Here is a 13,165-nt window from a genome sequence, read left to right on the forward strand (position 1 = left end):
ATTCGAAAAACAGCGTGTGTGTACAATAGAAGACTGTCAGATTACAGGTGTCTTCCATTTACAAAAGGAACAGACAGCGGATCTCTGCATCTACTCCCAAACAATTCCGGGGGACGGTCGGGATTCCGACCCAGGACCTTGGAGAGCTGAACACAAGTGGGGGGCCCTACCAGGCTGAGTTTGATCCCCTCCATCATCAGCCGCAGGATGTCTCTCTGGAAGCTCTTCTTGCTGGCGGGCGGAAGGGGGAAGGGGACGGGGGAGGCCGGCACAGAGGAAGACGAGGAGCAGCCTTCGTCGTGCCCGGGGTCGGCCGGGTCGGGCGTGGACAGCAGGTGGTCCGGGGTCTCGGGGAAGTTCAGCAGCTGGTAGAAGTCCTGGCTCATGTCTGGACCGGGACGAGGGGAGAGGAGGGGGGGAGCGGGAAACCGAATTAGACCAACAAAACCGAAAGAAAACCCGATCCCGGCGGTTTCTACGACATTCAAGACCCACTTGTTCAGAGTTTACCGACACTCTGCTGCATAGCTTAACCCCCCCCACCCGCCTCCACACTCCTCTTACGGACTTATTGTACGTCGTACGCCCTGGCACTTAATGTAAACACAAATTTTATGTTTGTGCGCCATTGCACTTAAAAATAGAAATTACATTGTGTTTTGCGGTATATGGGGCATGGGTTAACCCAGCAATTGTTACTGCTTGGCAATTGGTTGTATGCACGTCCTTACTGTACCGGCTGCGATAAATAGTTTTTCTTTCTTCTGAAGAATTTACTCATTGTAAGTCGCTTTGGATAAAAGCGTCTGCTAAATGCCTTCAATGTAAAATGTGGATGTATGTAACTTTGTCGGGGTCGCCGTGGTTACCGTGGTAGATGAGCCGGTTGACGGCCAGCACCACTAGCCTCTGGAGCCGCTGGACGAACTCCGTCTCGCTGGCGCGGATCGGGTTCTCCTGGCTCATGCGCCGGTGCATCATCTGGCTGAGCTCGTCGCTCGCCACCGAGCGCATCCGGATCAGCAGCAGGTCCGGCTGCACCATGGAGAAGCGGCGCCGGCCTGGGCCGCCTAGGGGGGGGAGGGAGGGAGGGAGAGGTGGTGAGTGTTATGGGGTGGACATACATTTGAAACACGCAGGATCTCGAGCATGTTCGTTTATGTCACACGTGATCTCGGGCGTGTTCGTTTGAATCACGCATGATCTCGGGCGTTTTTGTTTGAATCACGCGTAATTCAGCACGCCACACGGCATGCAAGGCGGTTTAGTTTTTCCTCGCTCTCTCACAGGTTCACAGAGCGGTCACGCAACCGAATATCTCATCAATAACTCATCCATTAGTCAGCAGGCTGGGAAGAGGAGAAAGAAAGCCTGGCTCGCCGAAATGGCATCCGTGCAAGAATCTGGTTCCCATTAGTTTGGTGAGCTCTCAGAGTAAATACGCACACGCACACACGCACACACGACACACACACACACACACACACACACACACAGGGTGCTCCAGTAACGCACTGAATGCAATGTACCGGGCAAGGTTACTCCTCGGTCAAGGACCAGGGTGAAGGTGAGTTCCACGGCAAAACAACAACAACAACAAACATGTCCCCCCGGTCGGAGGGGATATGTTCTCATCACCGGAGGATGGGGGGGGGGGTTACGTAGGCGGTACGGAGGCGGCACCGTTGCCCCGGGCTACCTGAGTCAGGAGGATGGAAAATGAAGGACGAGGTGGTGGTGGGGGAGGAGGAAAGGGGTGACTCCTGGGCCAGGAAGCTGAAGGGGGGGGACAGGGGGATCTGGCCGTAGGAGCAGTAGTGCTGCCGGGGGGGGCGGGGGATTATGGAGTCTCTCATGGCCATCGAACCTTCGGGCCGGGGACGGGGGGAGGGGCATGGAGACGCAGACGGGTGAGCAAGGCATCATGGGAAAACGACACAATTACAATGAAGAACAGGTCGCAGGTATAATGTACAGAGCAATGCATCATGGGAATGCGAGGCAGTAACACAACAAGGAAGAAGTCACAGGTGTACAGAGCAATGCATCATGGGAAAACGAGACAATTACAATGAACAACAGGTCACAGGTATAACGTACTGAGCAATGCATCGAGGGAATGCGAGGCTATAACACAACAAGGAAGTGGTCACAGGTGTGCTGAGCAATGCATCGTGGGAATATGAGGTAATACCACAACAAAGAACCGCCCACTGGTATACTGAGCGTAGAGTAAGGTGGGGATTTGCGTGTTCCTTCACGTGTTCACTCACCACTGATGCTCTTGCGCTTGGGGTGGATGGCCTGGTGCGGGGAGCTGGGCAGGTTCATGGAGCTGCTCAGCTTCTGGGGGTCCTGGTTGGCGGTGGTCCGGATGAACTCTATCGCCGACTGCAGCACCCGGAACTGGAGGGCCACGGCCATCTCTGCAGGGAAGCGTGTAAAAGGTACGTTTATATTTACATTTGTAAATGTACATTTATGTATATTAACATTTAGGGCATTTAGCAGAGGCTTTTATCCAAAGCGACTTACAATAAATATGTTTTGTCAGAAGAAAGAGGAACAACAATATATCGCCGGGCCAGAAAGGAAGTGCACGGTAACGAGTGCCGCACACACACCGTTTCCCAAACACAGTTTCCTGCTCTCTCTCACCCTCGTCTCGGGGGCCGATGCGTCGGAACACTTCAAAAGTTCCCCCCCTCATGGCAAGCAAGCAATGACATGACGCATTGCGGTTTTCAACGCCCGTGATACACGCCGACACGTTCCCCCAGATACGATCAGGTAAGCTTAACGTGACGACCCCTCCAGAGAGACCTGCGCGGACCCCCCCCCCCCCCCCGCCCCCGGACCCCCGGGCTCTTACCCTGCGTGCGGCGCATCTTGCTGGTCTGCATGAAGCCCAGCAGGCTGATGAGGTCCTCGATGATGCGGAAGTACTGGGAGCCGGAGGAGCTGCAGGAGTGGATGGTGACGGCCACCAGAAGCTGCTGGATGTCACACACCAGCAGCTTGTAGTCGTTGAGGGGGATCCTGGGGCGGGGTCAAAGGTCAGGGGGAGGTTAAGACGGGGGGGGGGGGGTTCAGAGGGCGACTGACTTAGGTGTGATCCCTGCGTGTGAAGGGGAAGCAAGTTGTAGATTTAAGGCTGAATTATGCCACATTTGACGATTATAGCTAAGCTATAGGGGTTGGCTTAGCTCAGGAGGTAAAGCGGGTTGACTTGTAACCGGAAGGTTGCTAGTTAAGAGTGCCGAGGTGTCCCTGAGCAAGACCCCTCACCCTAACTACTCCCGAAGATCTTTGCGTGGATGACTCCGCCGTCGGTGTGTGAATTTGTGTATGAACTGTTGTAAGTTGATTTGGACAAAATCATCTGCCAAATGCCCTTAATGTAAATGTAATATGTAAATATCACAGTACACAGGTAAAAGATAGGTTTGGGTACTACAATAACTACTACTTGTAGGCTGACGTCAAAGCCTCAAGCATTCAAGGGAAACCAAGCAATCAGTAGGAATATGCAAATGGTAAAACATGTCACATTGGCTCATTTGAAACACATCGTTGACGCAGCTTTAATCAAAGCCTTTTCGAAGGCCCTAACGGACCTTGGCCCTAACGGACCTTGGCCCTGTTTAAACAAGATAAATATTTACCTTGTACAACCGCTTATGAATTTCAATTGTATCTCGACACAAGAACGATGTGTTGACACAAAAGGCCCACTGCGCTCACCACCACCACCACACACACAGGTTTCAGGTTTGTATCAGATACCCGGTTTGCACAATCTCAGAGAACGGACGGAATGGAACCGAACGCAGTGTACCACAGGGTTCATACACTTTTGGACCAATGGATTTCCATGACTTTTCCATGACTTTTCCATGACTTTAAACCAAATTTCCATGACCAAAAATTTTGTGAAATCTCGGTGTTAACGTGCAAAAGTGATAAAATGTAGTATTAAAACTAACAATGGGAATTCGGAGGCATACTGTATACATTAAATGACACAAATGATTGAGAGACAATAGTTTGATTTAAAGAATGAACAGGTTGCATTCACAGCACTGACATCAATAAGAGCTTTAGGATGCAGAAGCATCCAGCTAGTGCAAACATTGATTTCCCTTTTCTAGTGCAAAATGTAACAGAACAGTTGGCAACTAACTCTTTGACCATTAATCAACCAAAACAATTTCACATTTAAACAGCTTTATAAAACAACATCACAGATAAGGGGGGTCACACGCATACTTCCGCTAGCAGCAGCGCTCTGGTGTTTAGTGCCTTTCGCATGGCTCGTTAATGCCGCCTCTCCCATGTTAGATATGTCAAACGTTTTGTCACCACATAACCTACATTTAGCTCGGCCCGGGTCTTTGTCGGATGAAACCCATGACATATATTTCTCATTTCGCAACCAAGCATTGCTGAACCTACACTTCCCTGGCATTTTGAATAATTTTGGCTTCCCTCAGATACTGTTGCTATGGCCAACAAACGTTTCAGTTGCGTATGTTTTAGTTTCAGCGCGTGCCTATACTTTGAGCGTATTTCATTTAAAGGCATATTCATGATTTAAAACTCAGCGTAAATGAACGACAAGAAAATATGAATAAAAAAATTTCCATGACTTTTCCACAACTTTTGGGACTTTATTTTTTTCAAGCACTTTTCCAGGCCTGGAAATAACCATTTTAAAATTCCATGACTTTTCCAGGTTTTTCATGACCGTACGAACCCTGGTACCAGTTCATGCTGGTTTGGATAAAGCCGCAAATCCTGTTTAATAATGGTCACGGTCAAGGAGTTTTAGAATTGTAAGAAAAGAAGGAAAAGCATGTTGTCGTTTACGATACATTTGTATACGACGCCCGCTTGCTTTCTATTGGCTGACGACCGGTGTCTTATGAGTTCCTGCAAGAGATTCTTTCTAGATAACACCCTAATTCTTGTCCATGTAGATCGAACGTAGCGACCACTTCCAGCGGAAGGGTTGTACATGAGTCGTACGTCTCACGTACCACCCGTTCCCGCCTGTTTAAACAGAGGAAACATCTCTTGTTGCGTCGCAATCGTTTTCAATGAGCCGATTTGCAGAGAGACTGAAAACACACACAAGCCTCTAGGGGGCAGGCGTACCCGCTCTCCATGCCGTTGAGGGTGGACAGCGTGTTGAAGAGCACGTAGAGGAGGCCGTGGTCCAGCAGGATGTCGGCCAGCTTGGGGCAGGCGTTGAGCAGCTGCAGCAGCATGCACAGCAGGTTGTGCAGCAGGGCGTTCTCGTACAGGGAGTTCTCGATCAGCCCCAGCATGGGGATGATGCAGCGCTTCCTGAAGGGGGAGATGCCCTCCATGTCCTCCAGGTCCAGGCTGGGGACAGATGACACAACACTTTTAGTTCAAAGAAAGGGTTAGGCCATGTCGCTGCACGTTCATATCTATCTATCGATGTTGATATACTGTATATATCGATATCGATAGATATAGATATCTATCTATCTCTCAATCTATCGATAGATACAGTATATAGGTATATATAGATAGATAGATAGAGAGGTAGCCTTTAGATTCTCTAAACTATTAGAATAGCTTAGAGAATGAATTATGACAGAAATGTATGCCTTATACTTTGACTTTCTGGTTTGTCCATGCTTTTTTTCATTTTATGTTACCTCCATGTATGAACAAAGTCAATTCAAGTGTAAAGAATATAGAATATAGAATAAAGAATATAATAAATAACAAACTTCGTCAAAATCGAGCAGTAAAATCCCAATCCGGAAGTTTCAGGAATCCAACTCCAACCTCTAAAGTCTGCCTACAGCAGGCGGCCTCGAGCAAAGAGCTGATGAACGACGTTATGCATCTGGATCAAAACCCGTCCGCTCCACAACCTAAGATCAACACCCCTGAGGAACCATCCCATCGGTTGTTAGCGTGTATGCGGCGTGTGGCTCCGACTCACCCCTCCTCCAGGCTCACGGGCCGGCCGAACAGCATCTCCAGGAAGCACTCCAGCAGGCCCTGGCTGCCCTGGTGCAGGTACAGCTGGTTGGCCAGCAGGGAGAAGCCGTGGTTCTTCAGGAACTTCTCCTTCTGCTCCTTGGAGGCTCTGGTGAAGTACGCGTCCAGCAGCTGCAGATAGGGAAACAGTGGTTCAACGAGGGGAGACACACACACACACACACACACACACACACACACACACACACACACACACACACACACACACACACACACACACACACACACACACACACACACACACACACACAGGCGGGACTGGTGGAATCACTGAATTACTGCATTGATGAATGACTAAGTAGGATAAAAGAGATTGCTTCATATTCTTTTTACCATTTCATATTTAGAGTTTTTTTTATCCATGGTGACTTGCATTGGTTTCAGATGCAAGCTATTAAGGAGCAGGTAGAGGTTCAAGACTGAAGGATACCTGCCAGGACGGGACGGGACGGGACGGGACGGAACGGGGAGAAAAACCCAATATCACTCACATGGAGTAAGCGATATTAGGTTGGATCCTCTCCTCCCCACTACCTCCTGCCAAGACACCTCTAAACACCATCCTCTCCACTGCCCTTAACTCACCCCCTGCGTGTTAGTATCGCTGAGCACCAGATTCTTTTCACACCCTCTTCCCTTATCATGTTGCTTTCCTAATTTCCTGTCACAGCACTGGTCTAGCACTCGATCGCTCCAGGGGATATCGTCCTGTTGGGAGCCTCCAGCTCCTCATCGTCATTCGTTTCGCTCTCTCTGCCTGCTCCCTTTGATAACACGCTTGTCAACAAAAGCCCCGCCACGCAAAAAAACGTCACCTTTCAAGACAGAACGCGACGGATATCAGAAACACTAGCGCGTCGCTCCTTGTCTGTCTCGATTTAATTAACGCATTCCCCGGCCCGATGTTTTGCCATTTCGTTCGTTCACTCCAACTCGCCAAAGCCAGGGGGGGGCACACCGGCCTCGCGTCAGAGCTCAGTGTGGGGCTGGAGGGGCTGGAGGCGTACCTTCATGACCCCCTGCTGGATGAGGGGAGAGGGGTGGTTGACCAGCACGATGAGCGCCTCGGGCTGGATCAGCTTGTCCATCACCTCCTCCAGCATGAGGTCGGGCAGCAGCAGGAGCAGCCCCCGCAGGAGGTCGTACAGCCCGCAGCAGATCAGCACCAGGCAGTCCTCCGTGGTGGACCTGGTCGGCACACATACGGCACAGTTCAGGCAGGCAGGCGGGCACACACACACACACACACACACTTAATACTTCTAAGATGTCGGTGAACACTCAACACCATGATAGATGAGATAATGGAGGGTAGGGCGATCTAGTAACACCCAACCACCCAAAGCCCCTCACAGGCTGTCACAGGTCAGATCAATCTCAGCTAAACATTATTCCATTGTAGAATACAAATCTGCACACAGAGGTGTAGCCGGCTCTCACTGAGACGCTCGGTCCCAGAAAAGATTTCCTTCCAGCAAATGACCTTTCTTTGCATTACTGGGGAAGCAACCAGACCTAAATGAAGCTAGCCTTTCACAACAGGCTGCCAGTGATTACTACATACCAACTCGTGATAGGGCCGAGCCCTATCACGAGTCATACCGGGACATGACCCGGTTCCTCGACCAAACCCGCGTGAGACACGGCTCGAGACAACACCGCCCGGCGTGGGCGTGGGCGTGGGCGTGGCTCACCTGTCGTCCTCCTCCGACTTGCTGTGCATCCTCTCGTACCCGGGGGAGTAGGTGTAGCTCTCCCAGTCCTCGGGCAGCGAGCCGCGCTCGGCGGCCGCCCCGACGGCGGCGGCGGCGGGCCAGCGGCCCACGGCCAGCGAGCCGTTGACGGCGGCGGCGGCGGCGGGGAAGGCCAGGCCCAGGCTGGCCAGGTTGCTGTGGCTCCGCTGGAAGGACTGGATGCCCTTCAGGCTGTCGGGCCGCCGCGGCGCCTCCTCGCCCCCCGGCGAGTCGAAGCGGTCCTCCGACTCGGCGCCGCCCACGCTGCCCTCCGCCAGGGACTCCAGCTCCTCGTCGGGGTCCTCCACGCTGATGGAGGGCGGGCGGGGGGAGGGCACCCGCCCGTCCCCCCCGGACTCCCGCGACTCGCAGATGGTCTTGGCCGAGTCGCAGCTGCTGAGGAGCGCCTCGTCTCCGCCGCCGCCGCCGCCGCCGCCCCTCGTCAGGGTCTCCGTGCTGCCCAGAGCCCCCTGTGGGGGCGGGGCCTCGCCGCCAACCTCTCCAGGGGGGGGGGCGGGGCTAGGGGCTCGCCGGCGACTGGCGGCCGGGGAGGGGTGCGGGGACGGCGTCAGACTGGGGGGCCGCAGGAAGTGGTCGTCTGTGGAGGGCTCGGAGGAAGAGGCCGCCGGCTGGCCTGGAGACAGACAGACAGAGACCAGACGTCAGTACCATAGGGACTCGGGCTCCTTTAGAGGGAGCCGAGAGGGACAACTGAGGAGACTGACGACTCTGGTTAAGACCTAATCTGAGATCTCAAACAGAGGGAGGCATCATGTGCATGCGTGCTTGTGTGTGGTTTTGGAGTCATGCTTCTCACACACACACACACACACACACACACACACACACACACACACACACACACACACACACACACACACACACACACACACACACACACACACACACACACACACACACACACACACACACACACATCACAAGGGTAAACCACGTCCTACAATCCTCAAATGACACAGGGAGGTCTTTAAGGACACAGAGTCCTCCAGGAACTCTGTGCCCCCCTAGCAGAGGGGGATCCAGGACTGTCTTCACAGAGAACTGCGACGGACGCTTTACCAAATCAATATTCTATTTATATCATCAGCCTTTAAAAATAGTCTGGTTTGGACTTTTGTTCTTTTATTTTTAACTGCCGTTTGATATGCGTGAACGTTAGGACTGCTACTGTAATGACGATAAAGGAATAATTCGATTCTATTCCATCTCTTCCAAACTACAGATATAGTCCTCCTGGGCTCCTCCGGGGGTCTTCAGGGCCGTGGCGTCGGGCGGTGCGGTGGAGGGCCCTACCTTCTGGGTGGAGGTCCGGGAACACGGTGGGGGAGAGGGAGAAGACAGAGCTGCTGGCCGACTTCCCCCCGCTGTGGGAGTGTCTCAGGTACATGATGGACTGCACCTTCTCCCGGTACAGCTTACCGTCTGAGGACACACACACACACACACACATGGATAAGCACACAAGCGCACCCACATACAGAGACAGGCACATACGAGCACGCACAAACACACACGCGTATATCCAAACACACGCACCCAAACACACACACACACATGGATAAGCACACCCGCGCACCCACATACAGAGACAGGCACACATGAGCACGCACAAACACACACGCGTATGCCCAAACACACGCACACGCACCCAAACACACACACAGAGACACACACAGTCACACACACGCGCACACACACACACACACACACACACACACACAATAAAGCTATCAGAAATAAGTCTTATTGATATCTGGGATGGGGGGGGGGGGGGGGGGCGGAGTGTGATGACCTCACCGATGTGCAGGGAGAAGTAGAAGCTGGTGGGGGTGTGGCACACGTAGGTGTTGGTGGGCGGGTGCACGGCCAGCAGGAAGTTGTAGACCAGCTTGAGCAGGTCCAGGTCGGGGGGGGAGCCCAGCACCTCCTGGATGATCTTGACGAAGGAGAGGCACACCTCCTGGGGGATGGCGGTGAGGTACTGGTCCCGGTTCTCCTGGGAGAGGAGGAGCAGAACACACACACACACACACACACACACACACACACACACACACACACACACACACACACACACACACACACACACACACACACACACACACACACACACACACACACACACACCGTCGTCACGTCGCTGTGGGGGACAGGAAACGGCGTGACTGGGCTCACCGCAGGGCGCCGGCTGAACGGCGAGCGCCTTATCAGAGGATACGGTGTTTGCAACGTGAGCGCCCCTGTGAGCGTGGGATTGCTATTGATTTAAACCCTTGTCGGTCTACAAGCTTGATAAAGAGAGAATAAACATGACAGTCCTGCCTGGGTGCTTATTATCAGTCATCTTTATTCATTCGAAATTATTTGTTATTAATGATGTGTTGATTATGTCATCTTCGCACGTCCTTAAGTAGTGAAGGACGATTATTAAAGAGAGCGGCAACAATTTTTTCTTAAATTGAGACAGTTGTACAGTCTCCAGATAAAGGCTGATGATTTACTGGACATTGTCCCAACCTCAGTGTAAACTATCTACAATGAACTCCATTACCCAGAGTGCATCTCACCTGTAGGACCTGGCAGGTGAGCAGGAAGCGGTGCACCACCTGCGCCTTGAGGAACTGTCGGATGTTGAAGACCTGCTGCGGGTGGTGCACCCGGATCAGGATCTCCAGGGCGGCTAGCAGGGTCTCCCACACGCCCGCCTGCACCCACACACACAGCACAGACCCCGGGTCAGTCACAGCCCAGACCCCCGGGTCAGTCAACCACTCCATATTTTGCCACGCAATAATCAATATATTTACGATCAGTGCGTTCCTCCTTTGTTATTTTCGTGCTTCTACGTCATTCGGCATTGTGCCTGTATCTCATCAGGGGAATGATAAACCCTGACCACAACAGAGCTCTGGTGGTGGCCTACCTCCGCCTTGGCCCAGATCTTCCAGTCCAGCAGGACCTCCGAGAGCAGCTGAATGTCCTGCACCACGGCGGCGGACTCGAGGTCCAGGCGGAACTGCCCGTCCTCCCCCAGGGTGAGGACGGGCCCACTGCAGCAGCCATCCAGCAGGGTCTGAAACCAACGCACACGTCAACCACCGAGGGGGACGCCTGCATGGAGACCCCCCCCCCCCATTGGACCCCTGGCCCTCCCTGGAAGGAGGGATCCCCCACTCTACGCTCCTCCGCAAGATATCCTCCTCGCTAATTAAAGGTTGCACCAGCGATGCTAGGCCGGAACATAAATGATCACATTCATCTGATCTTACCTCACGAGCCGCTAGCTGCCCGCCCCATAAGCGGGCCGTCTCTGTAGGCAGCCTATGCCCCGAGATCGTGCACAAAAACAAATGGCGCTACCAACTTCTCAAAACCAAAATAAATAGTATTCCAACTAATTACCGACAAGGGGTGGGTGTTTTGGGGTTTTGGAATCTAACATTTGTAGCCCTCTCTGTCCCACAGAGATGATCGTTTTTACTGGATCCACGAAAACACGGAAGGGAGGAAGCGAGCTGGCTCTGTTTGTTTGGGATCTCGCTTCAAATACAAACAGAAGTGACGTCACCCAACATCGATACAACCTTTAAGGGAGATTTTATTCTTGCCCTCTGGGGGTCTAAGGTCAGGGGGGTGTCATGAATATATGGCCCTATGAGACTGCACCTGTGATTAAGGGGTGTCCAAATAAAATTGAATACATTGAATTGGGATTCAGCGGCTGTATCTCACAGTACCCCGGACCGCTCGAACACATCACTGAAACAGATTAGAGTCCAGCGAGGCTGCATCCGTTCCAGAAATAGACTCACTGACGTGTGTGTTGTAACGTTGCCTTAAATCTGTGACGAGGTCGGTGGGGAGTCGATACGGTCCCTGAGACAGCTCAGCGGAGACGTCATAACTCTGGGCAGAGCGGGGACTGGTTATGCCCCCCCGAGCCAGCAGGTCAGTATTGATCAGCCTGCTAGTGTAGGCTGAGTTACGTAGGTGCTAAATCGTTGTCGTATCCCGCCTTGTCCTTGTAAGTAATATTACAGTCCAGTTGGTTGTTTATCCCTCTAGTAAGCTGTGTTACACTCTTTATAAAAACAGACACGTTTTAGACATGTGCCGGAACCCTTCATACCTGAACCAGTGATCCAGCTGAAGCAATACTTAAAGTGCATGTCTAACAGAAATGTGCTCACTTCATAAAAAGACAATATATTTACAGCAAAATGGCAAATAACTGCAGTTGAAGTGCGTTACTGCGTTACCAGCAATGATTTCTCTGGTCTTGCACAGGGAATCTAGCATTTGTAGCCCTCTCTGTCCCACAGAGGGCGCAGAGTGCGCAAGCAATGAGACGTACTTTCAACATGTGGTATCCCACGATGCACTTGGCTTTAATGAGGACCTGGTGGATCATGGAGTATCCGTGGCAACAGTCCATCTCGTGGATGCGGTGCTGGTTGTACTTGGCCAGCGAGAGCAGCACCTGCAACGCCAGGGCCTGGGTCTGCTCGCAGTCACTCAGCTCTACGGACTGCACGCGCACACACACACACACACACACACACACACACACACACACACACACACACACACACACACACACACACACACACACACACACACACACACACACACACACACACACACACACACACACACACACGTTATATTTCCATAATTTGTGCTATTTTGTTTTGTGGTTAAGGTCATTTCCTCCGTATTGATAGTCACAATGTGTAACAGTTCCACTCGCTCTTAGCTCCAAATGACATGGACTTATCTGTAGTCAACAAGGATCCACATGCATTTCAATACTGATCAATAACACATCAATAACACCGCGTCCTACAACTGACCATACCTCTCTCTTTATTTACAAGAATCTTAAAAATGAAGAGAAGAAAAACCCCTCCCACTCACGCCACCCAGCCCGTCTTTAAACAGTGTCACAGCCAGGCAGAGTGGACAGAACACTGTAATGGAGCTTTATGTATTCCAACAGTCTCCCGCCTACTGACTGGGACGAGCTCCATCTCTCGCACTGCGACTCCAACACGGCCCCTGTCCTGCGTGAACCGTACCTGGGCGAAGAGGAAGACGAAGGTAGCCGTGCCTCCGATCTTGTGCAGTACGTTCTGCAGGCCCTGGGGCTCGATGGGCAGCAGGGCTTGCAGCGCCGGGGCCTCCAGCGTGGAGCTCTGCACCTCCTTGGAGCTGAACGGCCGCTGGGTGACGACCGTCTTGGCCTGGCCCTTCAGCCTGATCACCGGCTCGTAGATGGTGTACACCCGGGGACTGCTGGGGGTGTAAACCACCGCCAGGCTCTCCTGTACGAGACACAAGAGGCGAGTTGAGACGCGGTTAGGCCATGG

The 13,165-nt window shown here is 52.4% G+C and overlaps 1 protein-coding gene across 5 annotated transcripts in view; it reads right to left on the reverse strand.

Moving 5' to 3' along the window:
- Positions 1-13,165, reverse strand: part of lyst (lysosomal trafficking regulator) — a 67,693-nt gene that overhangs the window by 21,511 nt on the left and 33,017 nt on the right. For 4 of the 5 annotated variants that reach the window (XM_060073558.1, XM_060073557.1, XM_060073560.1 and 1 more), the window contains 15 exons: positions 12,875-13,120; positions 12,151-12,324; positions 10,720-10,869; positions 10,364-10,501; positions 9,594-9,792; positions 9,090-9,218; positions 7,737-8,409; positions 7,050-7,230; positions 5,984-6,153; positions 5,158-5,388; positions 2,873-3,039; positions 2,274-2,426; positions 1,700-1,867; positions 870-1,070; positions 171-388 (listed from right to left, as the gene is read on the reverse strand). In XM_060073558.1, coding sequence (XP_059929541.1) covers positions 171-388; positions 870-1,070; positions 1,700-1,867; positions 2,274-2,426; positions 2,873-3,039; positions 5,158-5,388; positions 5,984-6,153; positions 7,050-7,230; positions 7,737-8,409; positions 9,090-9,218; positions 9,594-9,792; positions 10,364-10,501; positions 10,720-10,869; positions 12,151-12,324; positions 12,875-13,120 — 3,198 coding nt within the window. The remainder of the gene's footprint in view (positions 1-170; positions 389-869; positions 1,071-1,699; positions 1,868-2,273; positions 2,427-2,872; positions 3,040-5,157; positions 5,389-5,983; positions 6,154-7,049; positions 7,231-7,736; positions 8,410-9,089; positions 9,219-9,593; positions 9,793-10,363; positions 10,502-10,719; positions 10,870-12,150; positions 12,325-12,874; positions 13,121-13,165) is intronic. The other variant, XM_060073559.1, reaches the window with a different exon arrangement.

This window comes from Gadus macrocephalus, chromosome 15 (assembly GCF_031168955.1).
Source record: "Gadus macrocephalus chromosome 15, ASM3116895v1".
NCBI classification, from domain to species: domain Eukaryota; kingdom Metazoa; phylum Chordata; class Actinopteri; order Gadiformes; family Gadidae; genus Gadus; species Gadus macrocephalus.